The 16,760-nt window shown below is 43.4% G+C and overlaps 1 protein-coding gene across 7 annotated transcripts in view; it reads left to right on the top strand.

Annotated features, from left to right (window-relative positions):
* Positions 1-10,157: 10,157 nt before the first annotated feature.
* Positions 10,158-16,760, top strand: part of LOC119263639 (nectin-2-like) — a 150,686-nt gene continuing 144,083 nt past the window's right edge. The window contains exons 1-2 of one of the 7 annotated variants that reach the window (XM_037539633.1): positions 10,158-10,533; positions 14,907-15,016. In XM_037539633.1, coding sequence (XP_037395530.1) covers positions 10,476-10,533; positions 14,907-15,016 — 168 coding nt within the window. In that variant the 5' untranslated portion in view covers positions 10,158-10,475. The remainder of the gene's footprint in view (positions 10,534-14,906; positions 15,017-16,760) is intronic. The other 6 variants (XM_037539634.1, XM_037539632.1, XM_037539631.1 and 3 more) reach the window with 6 other exon arrangements.

Here is a 16,760-nt window from a genome sequence, read left to right on the forward strand (position 1 = left end):
TGTGGTTCCCCAAGAAAAGGCAACCGACAGGACTGAATGACTATCGACCGGCTGCACTGACATTGGTTTGGTGGTGATATACTGAAGTGTAAGTGCTTTACCTGAAATAGCCTGCAGAGGTCAGCAATGAGCTGCGATACGAATGTAGTGCCTTGGTCCATGGAAATACCTTTGGGAATGCCCAAACAGCAGCAGAGGAGACAAAGTTCTTTAGTGATGGATTTGGAGGTGGCCATCACCCGGGATGGAGATGGGTCTTCCCCGTATTGCAGGAGGAACCTGTCTATACACTGCTCAAAAAAATAAAGGGAACACTTAAACAACACAATATAACTCCAAGTAAATCAAACTTCTGTGAAATCAAACTGTCCACTTAGGAAGCAACACTGACAATCAATTTCACAGCTGTTGTGCAAATGGAACAGACAACAGGTGGAAATTACTGGCGATTAGCAAGACACACTCAATAAAGGAGTGGTTCTGCAGGTGGGACCACAGACCACTTCTCAGTACCTTTCTGCTTTCTGGTTGATGTTTTGGTCACTTTTGAATGTTGGTGGTCTTTCACACTCGTGGTAGCATGAGACGGACTCTACAACCCACACAAGGGGCTCAGGTAGTGCAGCTCATCCAGGATGGCACATCAATGCGAGCTGTGGCAAGAAGGTTTGCTGTGGCTGTCAGCGTAGTGTCCAGAGGCTGGAGGCGCTACCAGGAGACAGGCCAGTACAGCAGGAGACATGGAGGAGGCCATAGGAGGGCAACAACCCAGCAGCAGGACCGCTACCTCCGCCTTTGTGCAAGGTATGAGCAGTGCAATTTCAGGACGTACCTCTTCCCCTCACAATGTCAATGTCAGTTTATTTATAGAGCACATTTTACACAACGTTAGTTGACCAAAGTGCTGCACAATTACAAACCTTAAACACAGTACTAGTAAAAACAATTTAAAAGAGATAAAACAAATGACATAAAAGCCGCGGAATAGTAATGAGCTTTAAGACTAGATTTAAAATGTGACAGAGTGGGTGCCAATCGAATCTGCAGCGGCAGCTCATTCCACAGTTTGCCACAGCAAACGCTCGGTCCCCCCTCTGTTTCAGCCTCGACTTGGGGACCACCTGCTGAAGCTGATCGGCAGATCTTAGGGCTCGTGCTGGAACATAAGGCACAAGCAATTCAGCCAAATAACTGGGAGCTAAGCCATGCAGAGACTTATCCACTAAAAGCAGAAGTTTATACTGTATTCTAAAAACAACCGGGAGCCAAAGGAGTGAAGCCAGGACCGGAGTGATATGCTCTTTCCGGGATGTACGCGTTAAAAGCCTCGCTGCAGCATTTACGCCAACTGTAGCATAGCAACCAGTGAATGACCAGCACCAATGTATAGTGAATTACAATAATCGAGCCTTGTGGAAATAAATGCATGAATTACTGTCTCAAAGTCTGAGAAAGATAAAAACGGCTTAACTTTGGACGGCTGTCTGAGTTGGTAAAAACTGGACTTAACTACTGCCTTTATCTGCTGGTCAAATTTAAAACCCTCATCGAATAGAACACCCAGATTTTTGACCGAGGTCTGAATAAAAGTCTGCCATTGGCCCAAGTTCCATTGAGGACTACATGAAGGTCTCTCCTGACCAAATAGGAGAATTTCTGTCTTGGCCTCATTTAGATTTAAAAAGTTTAAAGCCATCCATGCCTTTATTTCCTTGAGGCAGCTCAGTAAAAGTGGTCAATGATGTAGTATCCTCTTTCTTTAGTGGTAAATAAATCTGGGTATCATCAGCGTAACAATGGAAGGAGATTCCATATTTTCTAAAAATAGCCCCCAATGGCAGCATATACTGTAAATAAAAAGGGGCCCAGGATTGAACCCTGGGGAACCCAACATGAGAGAGATGCTGCAGACGAGAGGGCTTCCCCACTACTAATGACAAAACTCCTGTCTGATAGATAAGAATGGAACCACTTTAGAGCAAGAACTTTAATACCAGCGGAACTCTCTAAACGCTCAACAAGGATATTATGGTCAATTGTATCGAAGGCAGCTGTTAAATCTAAAAGAATAAGAATAGCACAGTCACCCGAGTCTGTAATCATTAGCAAATCATTCAAAATTTTCAAAAGGGCTGTTTCTGTGCTGTGGAGTGCTCTAAAGCCAGTTTGGAAAATCTCATAGATTTGGTTTCTGTCTAGGTAAGGTTTCAGCTGTAAGAACACAACTTTCTCTAAAATTTTTGACATAAAATGAAGTTTGGAAATAGGCCTGTAATTAGAGAGACTGATCCAAACTGATCCACAGACCGATCCAAACTAGGCTTTTTGATGATTGGATGGATCAATGCCTTTTTCAAATAGGCGGGAACTGTTGCCGTGCTTAGGCTACTATTAATGATGGCTACGACCTCAGGCCCTATAGTGTCAAAGACTTCCTTAAAAAATCGAGAATCCAAAGCATCTAAAAGGCAGGAACTCGTTTTCAATTGCCCAATAATTCCTTTCAATTCCAAGAAGGTGACAGGCTCAAACTGCTCAAAGACAGTGGGACAAGTCACTAAGATAGGGGGAGCAAAGGAGGTGCATTTAATAGCCGATTTTAAGTTTGTGATTTTCTCAGTAAAAAACTGTGAAAATGTTTCACAAATGTTTACAGAGGATTTGAGGTGTGCAGGGTTTTTAATGTTCAGAGCAGAATCTATGGTTTTAAACAGTGAACGAGGTTTATGGCTGTTCTTTTTCACAATGGTGGAAAAATATGAGACTTTTTCAGCTTTCACTGTCTTTTGGTACTTAAACCAGCTTTCCCTAAGCACTTCATAGGATACCTGTAGCTCATCCTTTTTCCATTTCCGTTCTGCTTTTCTATGTTCTTGCCTGACCGCACGAGTAGTGGAGTTGAGCCATGGCTCGTTTTTAGGCTTAGAAGGAATGAATTTAAACGGAGCTATAGAGTCTAACAGATTACTACAGGTAGACTGGAAGGCTGCTAGTAGGTTATTGGTATCACAGCATTCAAAAGGTACATTACAAGTCTCTACAGTATTAAAAGCAGCAATAAAACGTTCAGCAGTATTCGTATTTAAGGTACGAGTGTCCCGACCCCTTATGGAGGGAGCAACAGCACTAACCCAGGATGTTTCAAACACGATAGGACTGTGATCTGAGAACACGGCATCATGCAGTTCAAGATTGTCAACAGGGACACCAAAAGATAAGACCAGATCGAGAGTATGCCCCTGTTCATGAGTAGGGCCCCTTACTGACTGTACAAGATTAAAAGAGTCCACCAGATCCAGGAATCCTTTAGCCAAAGGCTTATCTGGACAACACACATGAATATTAAAATCTCCCCTAATTAAAACCCTGTCATGCTTGAGCATAAAATCCGCCAAAAAGCCCGAAAAGTCATTTATAGAATCCTTGTTGTATTTCGGGGGCGATGAATTATGGCGCAGGCAATTGAGTGGGAACACTCCAGTTCAAAGCTACAGTAGGACGGTGCTGACAACTTTCTACAGCTGAGCTTGTCTCTAAAAATACTTGCTACGCCATCCCCGCGTCCAGTGCTCCGAGCATGAAAAAATGAACAGTCTGCAGGCAGAAAGTCACTAAAAACACTCAGCTCACCAGCATTGGTCCAGGTCTCGGTTACACACGTCAAATCCAGCGTATGTGTGGTAAAAAAGTCATTAAGATTGAAGGTCTTGTTACTGACAGATCTGGCGTTTACGAGGGCTATCCTTGTGGGAGTCGGGGTCAGAGGGACAGCCGCCCGGGGTACCCAGCCCAGGGGGCGAAGATTTTGCAGATTCACCCCTCTCCCACGACGCCGGGGGGGGGGAAAACAACAGGAATCCGTTCCACTTCCTCGGAGCCCAAGGGATCTGAGCCAGACAAACGCAGGTCTAGGGAAGTACCAGTTAGATGTTGAGTGGTGCGTAAACTCGGAGTCCGTTCCCACATTATGTGCCTGGGATCCAGTGTTAGCTGCTACATGCACTTTTAATTTCACCAGCAGACCCGCACGTTTTCCTCGCCGTCTAAACCGACTCCTCCGCGGGAAAAAGCCTGGTTCCCGCCGCAGGTGAGCAGGTATGCTTGCTAAAAAGGGAGGACGCGGAAAGCTCCAGTTATGATCTCCTTGCCCACGATTTCCAGCTACAGATCCAATATTCAATAAAGATCTGCGATCAGAAACTAAAAGTGAGTTAATCGACTCAGTTACTAATGATAACAACAGAAAAACCACCCACCAAACTAAGAGCAACAGACGGCACGCCACGAACACCGGCGCCATCTTTAGAACCTGGCATTAATAAAGAAAATGATTCTACATATAACTCAAATCAAATCAAATCAAATTTATTTGTATAGCGCTTTTTACAACGGATGTTGTCACAAAGCAGCTTTACAGAATTTCAGAAAAGACAAAGTTTCCACAGGACTGTAAGAATGTACAGAAACCCCCCCAGTGGGCAAGCCAGGGGCAACAGTGGCAAGGAAAAACTCCCTCAGAACTGAGGAAGAAACCTTGGGAGGAACCAGGCTCACCAGGGGGGACCCATCCTCCTCTGGTCAGACTACCTACAAGTGATTATACTACTAATATTAACAGCAGTAATATTGATATTAGGAATATCTAGGAGTCTATGAGAACATCAGCGTAGGGTGGGCAGCTCATCCAAGGTAGTTGGTGGTAGCTGGGCGTGGGCAGCTGGTCTGAAGTGGGTAGCAGGGGGGCTCGGCAGTCAGTCGTCCTTCAGTGTCCAGCCGGACATGTGGGCGATTGTATACTCGGAAAGAAAGCAGGGAGAGGGAATTAGTTTTATTCTATCCGTTTGTACATAAACAGGGAATGTAAACATTTCCAGAGTGTGGCTAACGACTCCGGCAGATCTGACTATGATAGCTTAACTAACAGGAGAGAACCAGAAGGACACACAGACACGGCAGCACTCTGAGACATTCTGGCATCCCTCCGCTCCACCGTCCACAAACCTGAGTGACCGCGTACGAGCAGCGGGACGACGGCACCAGCGTCTCAGTTTACTATAATTCCCTGTGTCCATGGACCCCTGGAACTGCTGCCTTTATCTAGGGGGAACATTAGCTACCAAAAGCTAAACTGAACAAGTGCGTTTTCAGCCTAGTCTTAAAGACTGAGACTGTGTCTGAGTCCCGAACATTTTCTGGAAGATCATTCCAGAGTTTGGGGGCTTTGTAAGAAAAAGCTCTTCCCCCAGCTGCAGCCTTAGGAATTCTGGGAACTATTAATAAGCCAGCGCTCTGGGATCTGAGTAGTCGTGATGGCTCATAATGAGAAATAAGGTCTTGCAGGTATTCAGGAGCGAGACCATGTAGGACTTTATACGTCAATAAAAGGATTTTATAATCAATACGTAATTTAATAGGCAGCCAATGAAGTGAGGATAGCACTGGACTGATGTGATCAGATGTTCTAGTTTTAGTGAGGACCCTGGCTGCGGCGTTTTGGACTAGTTGGAGTTTGTTTAAATTCCTGCTCGTGCATCCTGACAGTAGTCTAGCCTAGAAGTAATAAAGGCATGTACTAGTGTTTCTGCATCACGCAGGGACAGGGCATTTCTGATCTTGGCGATGTTGTGAAGATGTAGAAAAGCTGTCCTAGTGATGCCGCCTGTGTGTTGATCGAATGATAAATCTGAATCAATTATGACGCCGAGATTTTTAGCTGCTGATCCAGGTGCGGCTGGAAAGTCGGTGAGATTTAAGATTAAATCTGGTAATTTACTTCTTGCTAATTTTGGACCCAGAAGGAGAACCTCTGTTTTGTTACTGTTTAATAGGAGGAAGTTGCGTGACATCCAGCCTTTCACGTCTTTTACACAGTCCTCCATATTCTTTAATCTGTATTGGTCATCAGGTTTGGCTGATATGTACAGTTGAGTATCGTCTGCATAACAATGAAATTTTACGCCATGGTTACTTATAACTGTGCCTAACGGTAACATGTATAGAGTAAATAATAAAGGTCCTAATATAGAGCCCTGCGGAACTCCAAATCTCACTTTTGAATAACAGGAAGATAAATTGTTTACCCTAACAAACTGATAACGTTCTGATAGGTAAGATCTGAACCATGATAGGGCCGTCACTGTGACTCCAACCATGTTTTCTAACCTTTCTAGGAGAATATTGTGGTCTACTGTATCGAAAGCCGCGCTGAGGTCAAGTAGCACTAAGAGAGATATGTAACCTTGATCAGAGGCAAGAAGAAGATCATTAGTTATCTTAACTAGAGCGTCTCAGTGCTGTGGTGTGGCCTGAATCCAGACTGAAATTTTTCATATATATGGTTCTTGTGTAGATATGAACTAAGTTGTTGGGCCACAGCTTTTTCTAAGATCTTAGATATAAACGGTAAGTTAGAAACAGGCCTGTAGAACCATCCATAGAACTTTATTAGAAGTCACTTAGGGAGAGTTCAGTGAAATCCTTTTGCAAATGTTGAAATGGTTCTGTTGGGGTTGGTGCAGTCCCTGTGGTAGTTTAATGCCTGAGGTGCTGCTATGTTGTGCACAAATAAGACACTTTTTTGAGAATTAGAGAAACCTTTTGTCTACCAATACCTTTTCATTTCATCCATCGTTGCCCCCTTTGGCCTTGCCATGCGTCAATTGAGCGAAATAATGGAAATAAGCCCTCGGCACACATGGTTTGTGGTTGGGGCCTCGCCAGACTCCGTCAACTTTCACACAGCCCGACTGGCCCACAGGGCCTTTTCTTGTGCTGTGGAAGCCGTCTGCATGTCTATTAATGAAAGCGCTTGTGGGTTTTCTACAGTTACTCGAGAGAGGAAGCGGGCCTGTGGCTTAGTACAGGTCAGCGGTGCTGGTTTTGCTGCAGCATTGGCGCGTGCAACAGCCGTCTTTTCTTTAGAGTGGCCCTGACATTTAACTATTGTTCCCGTTTTGGGGAGCAGCACCGCTTCCAGCAGCGCTTTCACCAAGAGAGCATGCATGATTGGCTGTGCTGTATAACCCACTCTGTTCGTTCCCGAGCCGTCCCTGGAGGCCAAGCCATCCACAAATAATTCTAGATCTACATTTACAACCCCAATTCCAGTGAAGTTGGGACGTTGAATAAAACATAAATAAAAACAGAAAACGATGATTTACAAATCCTTTTCAACCCATATTCAACTGAATCCACTACAAATAAACTTCAGATAAACTTTATTGTTTTTTGCAAATATTCACTCATTTTGAATTTGATAACGGTATAAATTTGATATACTCGTCTTAGTATGGCAAAGAAGGAGAAGTGCACTAAGAGGCCAGGGGTGAGACAAAGTGTCCGGCTAGAGCAGCGGAGCATTAATGAGCATTACACTATTTGTTAGTACGTGGTTTCTACATTGATATGAAACTGATCATTAACATAAAGTATAATACTGATTTTTCTAAGAGCAGGTAAACAACAACGCCGCAGTATCTTCCCTGCAGCTCTGCTCGTCTGACAAGCATCAAATCAAAACTCTTCCCAGTCTGCCTTTAAGGTGCTATTATAAATACGGATCTTTTTTACTGGAAAGATTGGAGTGCTGACTGGTGAATCAGGGCAAGGTATGATAAGTCCTGCCTCCAGCAAAGACTGGAAGACAGGTGTTGTTCTCGCAATCACTTCAGGTCTGAGTGGGTATTGTGCCTTTTTAGGCCTATAGTCAGTGGACTACGACGGGCAGGGCTGGTTGGTGATCTGGGGCGCTCTGACCCCGCTACATCATATAGCTGTACTGAAGCGAATGCTGGGATTCCTGAAACATATGGCATTTTATATTCCCCGGTGCTCCGACTCACTTTATATTTCCCTGATTTTGCCAACACTGAAGTTTCTGACATTTCAACCCGCACGGCCCTAAACAACACCATGGCTCCTAAACAACACCATGGCTCCTAAACAACACCATGGCTCCTAAACAACACCATGGCTCCTAAACACCACCCACGGCCCTAAACACCACCCACGGCCCTAAACACCACCCATGGCCCTAAACAACCCCCACGGCCCTAAACAGTACCATCTTTATCAAAGGACTGTGCAGTGCCTGTACATTACCATATGTGCTAGTTACATCAAATGGTTCAAATAGAGAATTTTGAGGTTTGGTGAGTGTCACTGCAGCAGCACACTTCCCCTCCTGCCAGTCCAGACACTGAGTGGTTATTTTCTGCTGCTCAGCCTGTCTGCCCCGCGCTTCCTGCGTCGGGCCCCATGCGTGCGCCATGCAGTATAACTCTCAATGCATCTACATCAACCGTGGGGGGACGGCGCTCATGCCTGCGCGAGCGCATCGTCGACCAAGGGGTAGGAGCCAACCCTCCTTCATACACGTATAGAGGCTCTTCCACACCTGCTCACACTAAATTACACTCAAACCTCTCTGCTGCTTTTATCTCTATTCCACCTTCATTTGCCTCCAAAATTATTCCCAAATACACGACATCTCAGCCCGTGAGGTTTATAGGACATTTTCCCCAGATAGAAACACCCATGGCTGAATCGTATATCCCCTATTTCACAATCATTGAAATTATCCATACCCCTGTAGCCCCAGTGGTGGTAATGGTGGTAATGGTTTGGGCTGTTAATTTAGGTTTCAGCTTTTAGATCTTGAGTCAAGTTAAGAGGCTTTTACTGTCAGTCCATCTCTGGTACACAGTGGAGTGAAATCCCGTTCCTCCAGGATCATCACGGAGCAACAAGGAACACAGAGTACACAGTGTGACCGTGCAAATTACAGACATTAGACCCATTAAACAGACGGGACAGGACACAGACGGGACAGGACACAGACGGGACAGGACACAGACGGGACAGGAAACAGATGGGACAGGAAACATATAGATCAAGATCAGAAATGCCCTGTCCCTGCGTGATGCGGAAACACTAGTACCCACCCGAGAAAAGCTCTGGACTGTATTAGTGTTGAACTTCGTGCCCAGTGAGAGGGCAGTGTTTTTATTAGGCCACCAAACAGATGAAGGTGTTAGAAGTTGAATATCAGGACACAGGAGGTCCAAACCTGATAGAACCTCATGAAACCTTTCTGTAGATAAAAGGACAGAAATAGAGCAATTATTGCTGGTTGGTGTCTCCAGTCCTCCCTCGGGACTACACCTCTCACTCTGGGGAGGTGGAACAGAGGCTGAGCACTGCGTCCTCCTCCCCAGCTCAGCGGATCTCCTCCATCGCAGCAGCAGCAGCGCCGCCTCCTCGACTGCTCTCTGCTCTCTTTACTGCCCACCGCAGCGCAGCACTGGTACTTCTGGTAAACGGTGACAGCAGCCGCTGGGTGTGTGAGGTGTTGGTCATGTGATTGAGGGGGGAAAATAGGGGAATATAGTTCTTCTAAGTGGTGTAAGATAAGCTCATCTCACACATGCTGGTCTTTTGAGCTCCAGTTCTGTTACCAGTTTTAATTTCTATTTTTATTTTTTAACTTAAAACACATCCTGAAATGTCTGTTTCTGCTGCATTTATACACTGAAATGTTCCTTCATGATCTTTACAGTCATTTTATAATAAACTAGTAAAATCTTTAGTTTCCTGTATTAAACATAACTGGACTCAAGGTCTGAGAGCTCGTCTGTGTGAAGGCTGAACTTCAGCAGACGCTTCATTTGATGTAGACGCTTTAGAACAGCATAAAGCAGCTACACACGGTTCCCCAAACACGGTTACCTGGATTTTGCTCACCTGAGCTGGAATGCTGTTCTGACCCATTTCCCCCCTCATATACTGTCACATCCTAAAGTTTGAGCACCCTGGTCAAATATGTTGTATTTTTTTAAGTGTAAAGAAGTTATTTTAACTGCTTCTTTACTGAATTTAACATATTTGGAGGGAAATAAAATGTGATCTGTGCAAAAGTTGTAGCACGAAGTTAAACTCAGCAAATAAATAGGAACTGTACTGTAACAGTGAGAGAGCAGCGTTTATGATGGCCACCAAACAGATGAAGGTGTTTGAAGTTGAATATCAGGACCCAGGAGACTCCAAACCTGCTAGAACATCATGAACCTTTCTGGAGATAAAAGGACAGAAATAGAGCCATTTAGAAGAGGAGCTTCATCTCATATCACTGCTATCATAACTGACCCTTTCCTCTCTGAAGTGGCGGCGTTCTGGACTTTAATGTATGGCAGTGGGTTCTGATGTAACGGTGATGAGATGATCCTCACAGAGAATCACAGAAATAAAACGATCTCACTCAGACGTCTTTCTGAGGGAGTCGAGTGGAAAAGGAAGCGACTCTGAGCTGAAAGGGGAGGAGCGACGACAGACCACACAGTGCAGATCACGTCTTCAGTGTCTCTGCTGACTTTCTCTCTGCTGAGATCAGAGCAGTTCATAAGTGTAGGAGAGTCAGAGTGAGGAGCTTCTGGACCTTCTGGACCTTCAGGTATCTGGGTCTGAAGAGCGATGCTGCCATGTTTTCCCAGAGCTCAGTAAATATTCCAGCAGTGCTGATCCTCATTTTACTGGCAGGTAAACTTTCCATTTATTTCCATTTCTGCTCTTAATGTGTTTGTGCTCCACAGCGTTGATCTACATCTGCGTCAGATTAACGTGTAGAGACTAAAAACCCTTCAACATTTAACAGTTTCAGTGTTTTTCAGAACATTTTAATACATTTGACGCGATTCAGTCTCAGGAAGTGGCTTTAGAACGAACAGCAGAGCTGCAGGAGCTAAAGATTAATAACTGATACCGTTTTATAATCTCTTACACTTCCAGAACATTCAGACTAACTGCAGCTTTAAGGTGAAGATCTTCATCAGAGCTTATTTGTGTGATTAACTCTGTTAAAGCTTTGGAGCTGTTGAGTGGTGGTAAATAAGCTTCCTCAAACCAGACTTGGGGTTCCAAAAGGTGAATGATATATTGTGCACCCCAAAAAAAAAAACAAAAGAAAACTAAACAAACACCGACAATACACTCTATACACTTTGGCTTGGAGGTAAGCTCGGCTCTTAGTGGCTTGATGCTACCACTGGTTAGATTAGGAGGTTCACTGAACCCCAATCCGTAACCGCCTCTCGAGTATATTTACTCTGTCCTCCAGAGACAAACTCAGCCTCTCAGTCCCTCCAAGCTCCTCTCACCATTAGCCATTCTACCCCTTATATACTCATTAGCCCGCCCCGGACTAAACCAACGAGACTATACATTCTCAAGGGGGTAGATCTAAAGGAGTTTAAAAAGGTAGATCATCACATATATTCATATAACCGGTTTGAGTGATGGACATGCATGCATTCAGATGTTACAGGTAAGCATACTCCGTTTGTTCACATTAAAATGTCATAATAAATGTTTTACTTTAATTGGTATACTGGACCCCCCCTGCGCCAGCCTTGTCCTCAAGTCCACTTGGGGGCTTTAAAGGCTGGGTGACCCGTGCACTGCCACTCCTAAAGAGGACACCGGTAAGTACCAGGTTCAAGTTCGTTGTTTAAATGTCTTTTTTTTTTTTTTTTTAGAAAAAGTGTCTTTGGGCGAATGTTTCAGTGGGCTAGTGGTGTGTAAGGTGATCTTACATCATCACAAGATCAAATGTTTTTTTTTTGGGACATAAACCCACACAGGCTATATAAATGGACCTCAGAGGGAGGAATGAAATGAGTGGTAGGATATGCACCTTTATAAGGTTTGACGTGTTAATCGCTTGTCTGATATGGCTTTTAGTTTAAAGTATGCAAGTGTAACCCTTTTGCTTTTTACTGAAAAGGGTATGCCACGGTTTTGCTAGGTTCAGAAAAAAGGAGGACAAGGAGACTGAGAACAACGATAAATTTCCCTTTCAACACAACTATTTGTATTGATAAATCACCAAATTTACAAGTCAAAATCACAGTAATGTACACTGAAAAGGGCCTAACACAAAAAAATGGAAAAAATGATATTAATGAGGAAAAGTAAATAAAACAAAATTAGAGCTCTTTGGGTATTTCATTTTTTTCCTTCTGAAACAAAGTTGAGATCTCACTGTTCTAAAAGAAAACGAAGAGAGTTCAATTCCAGGACAACCTGAACTCAGTTATTCAGCTTGTTCGTTGCAGTCCAAAATGTGTATTCTCCAAAAAAAGTGAGTTGCTTCTGAATGTGCACGAATAGCTGGTTGGAGTCTTATCTGTAGCTCCGGCTCGGTCTTTTCCCTATACGGAAGCAGAACGACTCGTCCACACGGGGTCTGGCTCGCCGTTCCTTCTCCTAATAATCTGCACTCACGGGTTTCACAATCCAGAGCAGTTCAACAGGCGGAAAACCCAAACAAACTACTGTTACTGCTTCACATTACACACTTTTCTTTTACAGGTTTAAATCTGAATGCTGGTATAAAATAAACCACAATTCTTACATATAAAAAAACAAGTGAAATGCCTAACAGACACGTTTCTCCCTTATGAACAGTAAAAACAGCTTCAATACTTCAAATCACCTTATAGCTCTATGATATATGACAACTTAGTCAGAATGGTACGTTTAGAGGCTAATTGGCACATCACGTATCAAATTACAAGCGTGGGTGTGACTAGCCCCACATGCTGGTGCTAGCAGTTAGCTTTTTTTTCCCTTGTGCATCAACCACAACTGAAAAAACAAATACAAAATATTCTGTTGCTTAATAATCAAAATGAACTTAATCACAACTCCAATTGTTTTTTTTTCTCTCTCTTCAAAACTGTTTTTACACACTTCTGCCTTGAATTTGACCTTTTTTTAAAGTTAGAAACCGGCTAATCGAGTGACTAGCATAGCACGGAAAAATATGACTCGCCGGAGTTGCACATCAAAATGAGGAATTCTCGATTAGAAACCCTCCAAAAAGACACCAGCTTCTCCCAAAAAATCGGGAAAAACACAAATCCTTCTCACTACTTGACTGTAATGTCTTAAATCAGTTCAAACACTTCAGTTCAGTTGGTTAAGAGGAGTAGCTGCAACTCCAGCCTACTCCGCCTTATTTTCTCTCTTCTAAAAACTAGCCGTAACCGGTTGATCTTAGCAGCGCTACGGTGCCCCTACAGGAATTTGCTATGAACTTCAAGCAGTATAGAGCAGTATAGAAAATGTGCTTTTGAGGTGGGTTACACAAGCTTATTATATTATATTATATTGTTGCTGATGCTAGAGGAGAGGGATTGTCTAGCTCTGCGCATTAGTGTTATAATCATGCAGCCTGTCTTTGAAGGCTTCTTTGTGAATCTCATGGTTTTACACCATCTGTGTTCAGCCTTCCTGCATTGCTGAACTGCAGCAGCATTACTCTGAGGTTTTTGTTGGCATGTTTAACTTTAACTGGTGTATCTCATCCATAATATGATGTGGAAGATCTCCAGCAAACCATTAAGAGTATGAGGCTCAGAGGGTGCAGAGCACATTCTTCTGATGAAAAGTGTGGCTGTGCTGTCATTTAAGAACCTTTTCTTAAAGCAGACCTATCTGGTCTTGATGTTTAGTGAAGTCCACATTTCAAAGAAAACGGTTAGATAATCTGAGAAAGCTGCATCTTTAACAGAGGCTGATATGGTGAGACTCTTTGAGATGACCACATCCCGCATGTGACCATGGCTGTGTGAGTCCAATACAGCACATGTAGTCTATAGTTCCTTGGCATAACTTTCATTGGGATTTGTCTGAAATCACCAGCAATAATAAAATGATCCAAATCAATGGAAATAAAAAATATATATAATATTAGCATTGTACTTTGGAGGCCTGTAGACAATTACTACTAATGTTCTTGGAGCCCCTTTCTAGAATGATGTGAAATCACCCAATGGTAATTTGTTGGATTGGAAAGCATCATCAGATAGAGCAGGTACACCTCCACCTTTCTTGCCAGCGCTTGAGACATTTCTGAAATTAAAGTTGGGTCGAGCTGAGCTGATCAGTATGGTTTCACGCTACATTCACTAACCACGTTTCTGTTAAAAGGATAAAGTCAAGCCCATGAGCTGTAATGAAATCATTAATCAAATGAGACTTGTTTGTGAAGATCTGATATTGAGAAGGGCTGTCTTAGTAATGTGTGTGTGTTGCTCCAGAAGCTGAGACTCTTTTTACATTTTACATGTTTGGATAAATTCACGTTATCTGAAATGAGCTCTGGGATGGGAGAGATTTCTTGAACACAGGGTCTGAGCTTGTTTTGAAAATGTACTTTTGACATCATCACTGTATCAGCATGGACCCAGAAAGCATCAGTTTGCCAGATTACCTGAATATGAGGTGACCTCTTCCTGTTCAGTGAAGAAGGGAGAGTGGAGCTCATCCTGATGATGAGGTAGAGAGTGAACCTCATCATTGGTTGAGGTTGTCTCTTTTAGGTGGTGCAGGTATTGAGGAAGGTCTTTAACAGTTTGTCTGAGTTTGTGTGGCAGCTTTAAGTAACTCCTTGCTTGGTGAGTGTGAAGTGGGGGAAGGGGAGTCGTTGGGTCCCTGAGGCAGTAGATGACTGTGGAGGAGAAACTGGGCTGATTTTCCACTGAAACAGAGGGCTGACAGGGATAGTAGATGACCGGCTTCATCCCAGCTGATACTAGGTTCTTCATATTGGATGAGATGTTCACATGGGATTAGAAGGTGGTGGTGATGGAGGACAATGTGGATCGTTCATGCAGTTTGGGGTCTCCAGCAGCTGATAGTTGAACATCACAGCTCTCACTACGTCCACAACGTCCACTAGTCACTAAGTCCACTACATTTATGTTAAAAGGGAAGTCAGGAAAATGTGATTTTGGCCAATTGTCACCAACGCTGGACTCCCAGACCGTCCTAACCTGGCTGAGGTCAGAGGTCGCCTGTGCTCAGTGCAGTGTCCGGTCCTCACGCCCCTCGTCTTCCTCCCTCTGCAGGCTCGTTGGCTCAGCGGGTGAAGGTTCAGCCAGAGGTGGTTTCATATCTGGGTCAACTCGTAACCCTGCCGTGCCAATTTCCTGATCCAGGCCAAACTTGCCTCATACAGGTCAGAGGTCACCTCACTATAATCAGTCCAGTAGCTCAAAAACAGACACAGCATTCAGTGATCAATTCAATTCAGTTCAATTCAATTCAACTTTGTCATTATAAAATACAGGGTAGTTCAGTATAATGAAACACTATGGGGCGACTTTTCCAGTGCAGTAAAAGATGCGTAGTAAACAGGGCAGAGACAGAAGACAGTAAGACAGACAGAATGAGCGGTCAGTAGGTTCAGGTGTCGACCGTAGACAGGATGTGTGTAGGCAGGTGTTACAGGTGTGTTGGACGTATAGACAGTTAGTGCACAGTCAGATATTCAGTGTATCAGGTATATAGACAGAAACGTGCTGGTGAACTGCAGTCCAGTAAATGCAGAAGTACTATTGGTACAAAAAAAGATGTAAACAGTGATCTGTATATAAATTAATGCACATATTGATCACCAGTCAATGACCAGGCGAGTGCAGAGCAGGGCTTTCATGGGTTTGATTAGTTTTCTCTTTGGTTTTTGATTTGAGTTCAATTTCAGTTTTAAAGCTGAATTAATAGTTTTGGCTTAGTTTTAGTTTCTGAAAAGTGATGGCTTTAGTTTAGTGTTCATTTAGTTTCAGTTTTAGTTTCTGAAGACAGCTTTGAATTCAATCCTCCTTTGATGTCATGAACACATTTACACTTATCCACCTATTCAGCCTACAGCACAATTTTTTGTTTATAGTGAGTAATGAGAAAAAGTACCTGCTTACCACTTCCTGATCATTTGTTGACTCATGCCATAATTATTTATTATCATCATTATTATCAGTTATTAAAATCTAATGTTTTTCTTCTGAATTATCATAGTTTTTTTCTGGAGGAGGTATTTTGCAAAAATATTCATAGCAACATGCAGATAGTTATTCCTGTTCATGTTAATAATGTCAATGTTGTTAATAAGCTCAGCCACCTTTCAAATGAGGGTCATCCTCGGTGTAGTCAGAGTTTAAATAAAGGTTGGCTGGTTGATTATGTGATTTGTTCTGAGCTTTAATGTGAACACATCAGTATGATGAGTGTAACTCTATGCCTGGTTGGTTTAGTGTTTAGTGTGAATTGCTGTATGTGAGCTTCAGGCACCTGACAAACTTCTTGGTGGTGGAATGAGGAAGTCCAGGAGAGTATTCAGAAGAAGGTAGCTAAGAAAAAGTGGGATAACCAGAGAGATGAAGGAAGTAGGCAGGAGTTCTGTGAGGCTAGTCGCATAGCAAAAAGAATGGTGGCAAAGGCTCAAGCCTATGATGAGCTGTATGAGAAGCTGGACAGTAAAGAAGGAGTAAAGGACTTGTATCATTTGGCTAAACAGAGAGATAGAGCTGGAAAGGATGTACAGCAGGTTAGGCTGATAAAGGATAGAGAGGGAAATGTACTAGTGAGTGAACAGAGAGTAATGAGTAGATGGAAGGAGTACTTTGAAGAACTAATGAATGAGGAAAATGAGAGAGAGGAGGACAACGTGGGGAGAGATAGTGGATCAGGAGGTGCAGAGAATTAGTAAGGTGGAAGTGAGGGCAGCATTAAAAAGGATGAAGACTGGAAAGGCAGTTGGTCCAGATGACAGACCTGTGGAGGCATGGAGATGTTTAGGAGAGAAGGCAGTGGACTTTTTAACCAGGTTGTTTAACAAAATCCTGGAGAGTGAGAGGATGCCTGATGAGTGGAGAAGCAGTGTACTGGTCCCCATTTTTAAGAACAAGGGTGATGTGCAGAGCTGC

Source organism: Pygocentrus nattereri, chromosome 6, assembly GCF_015220715.1.
Source record: "Pygocentrus nattereri isolate fPygNat1 chromosome 6, fPygNat1.pri, whole genome shotgun sequence".
NCBI classification, from domain to species: Eukaryota; Metazoa; Chordata; class Actinopteri; order Characiformes; family Serrasalmidae; genus Pygocentrus; species Pygocentrus nattereri.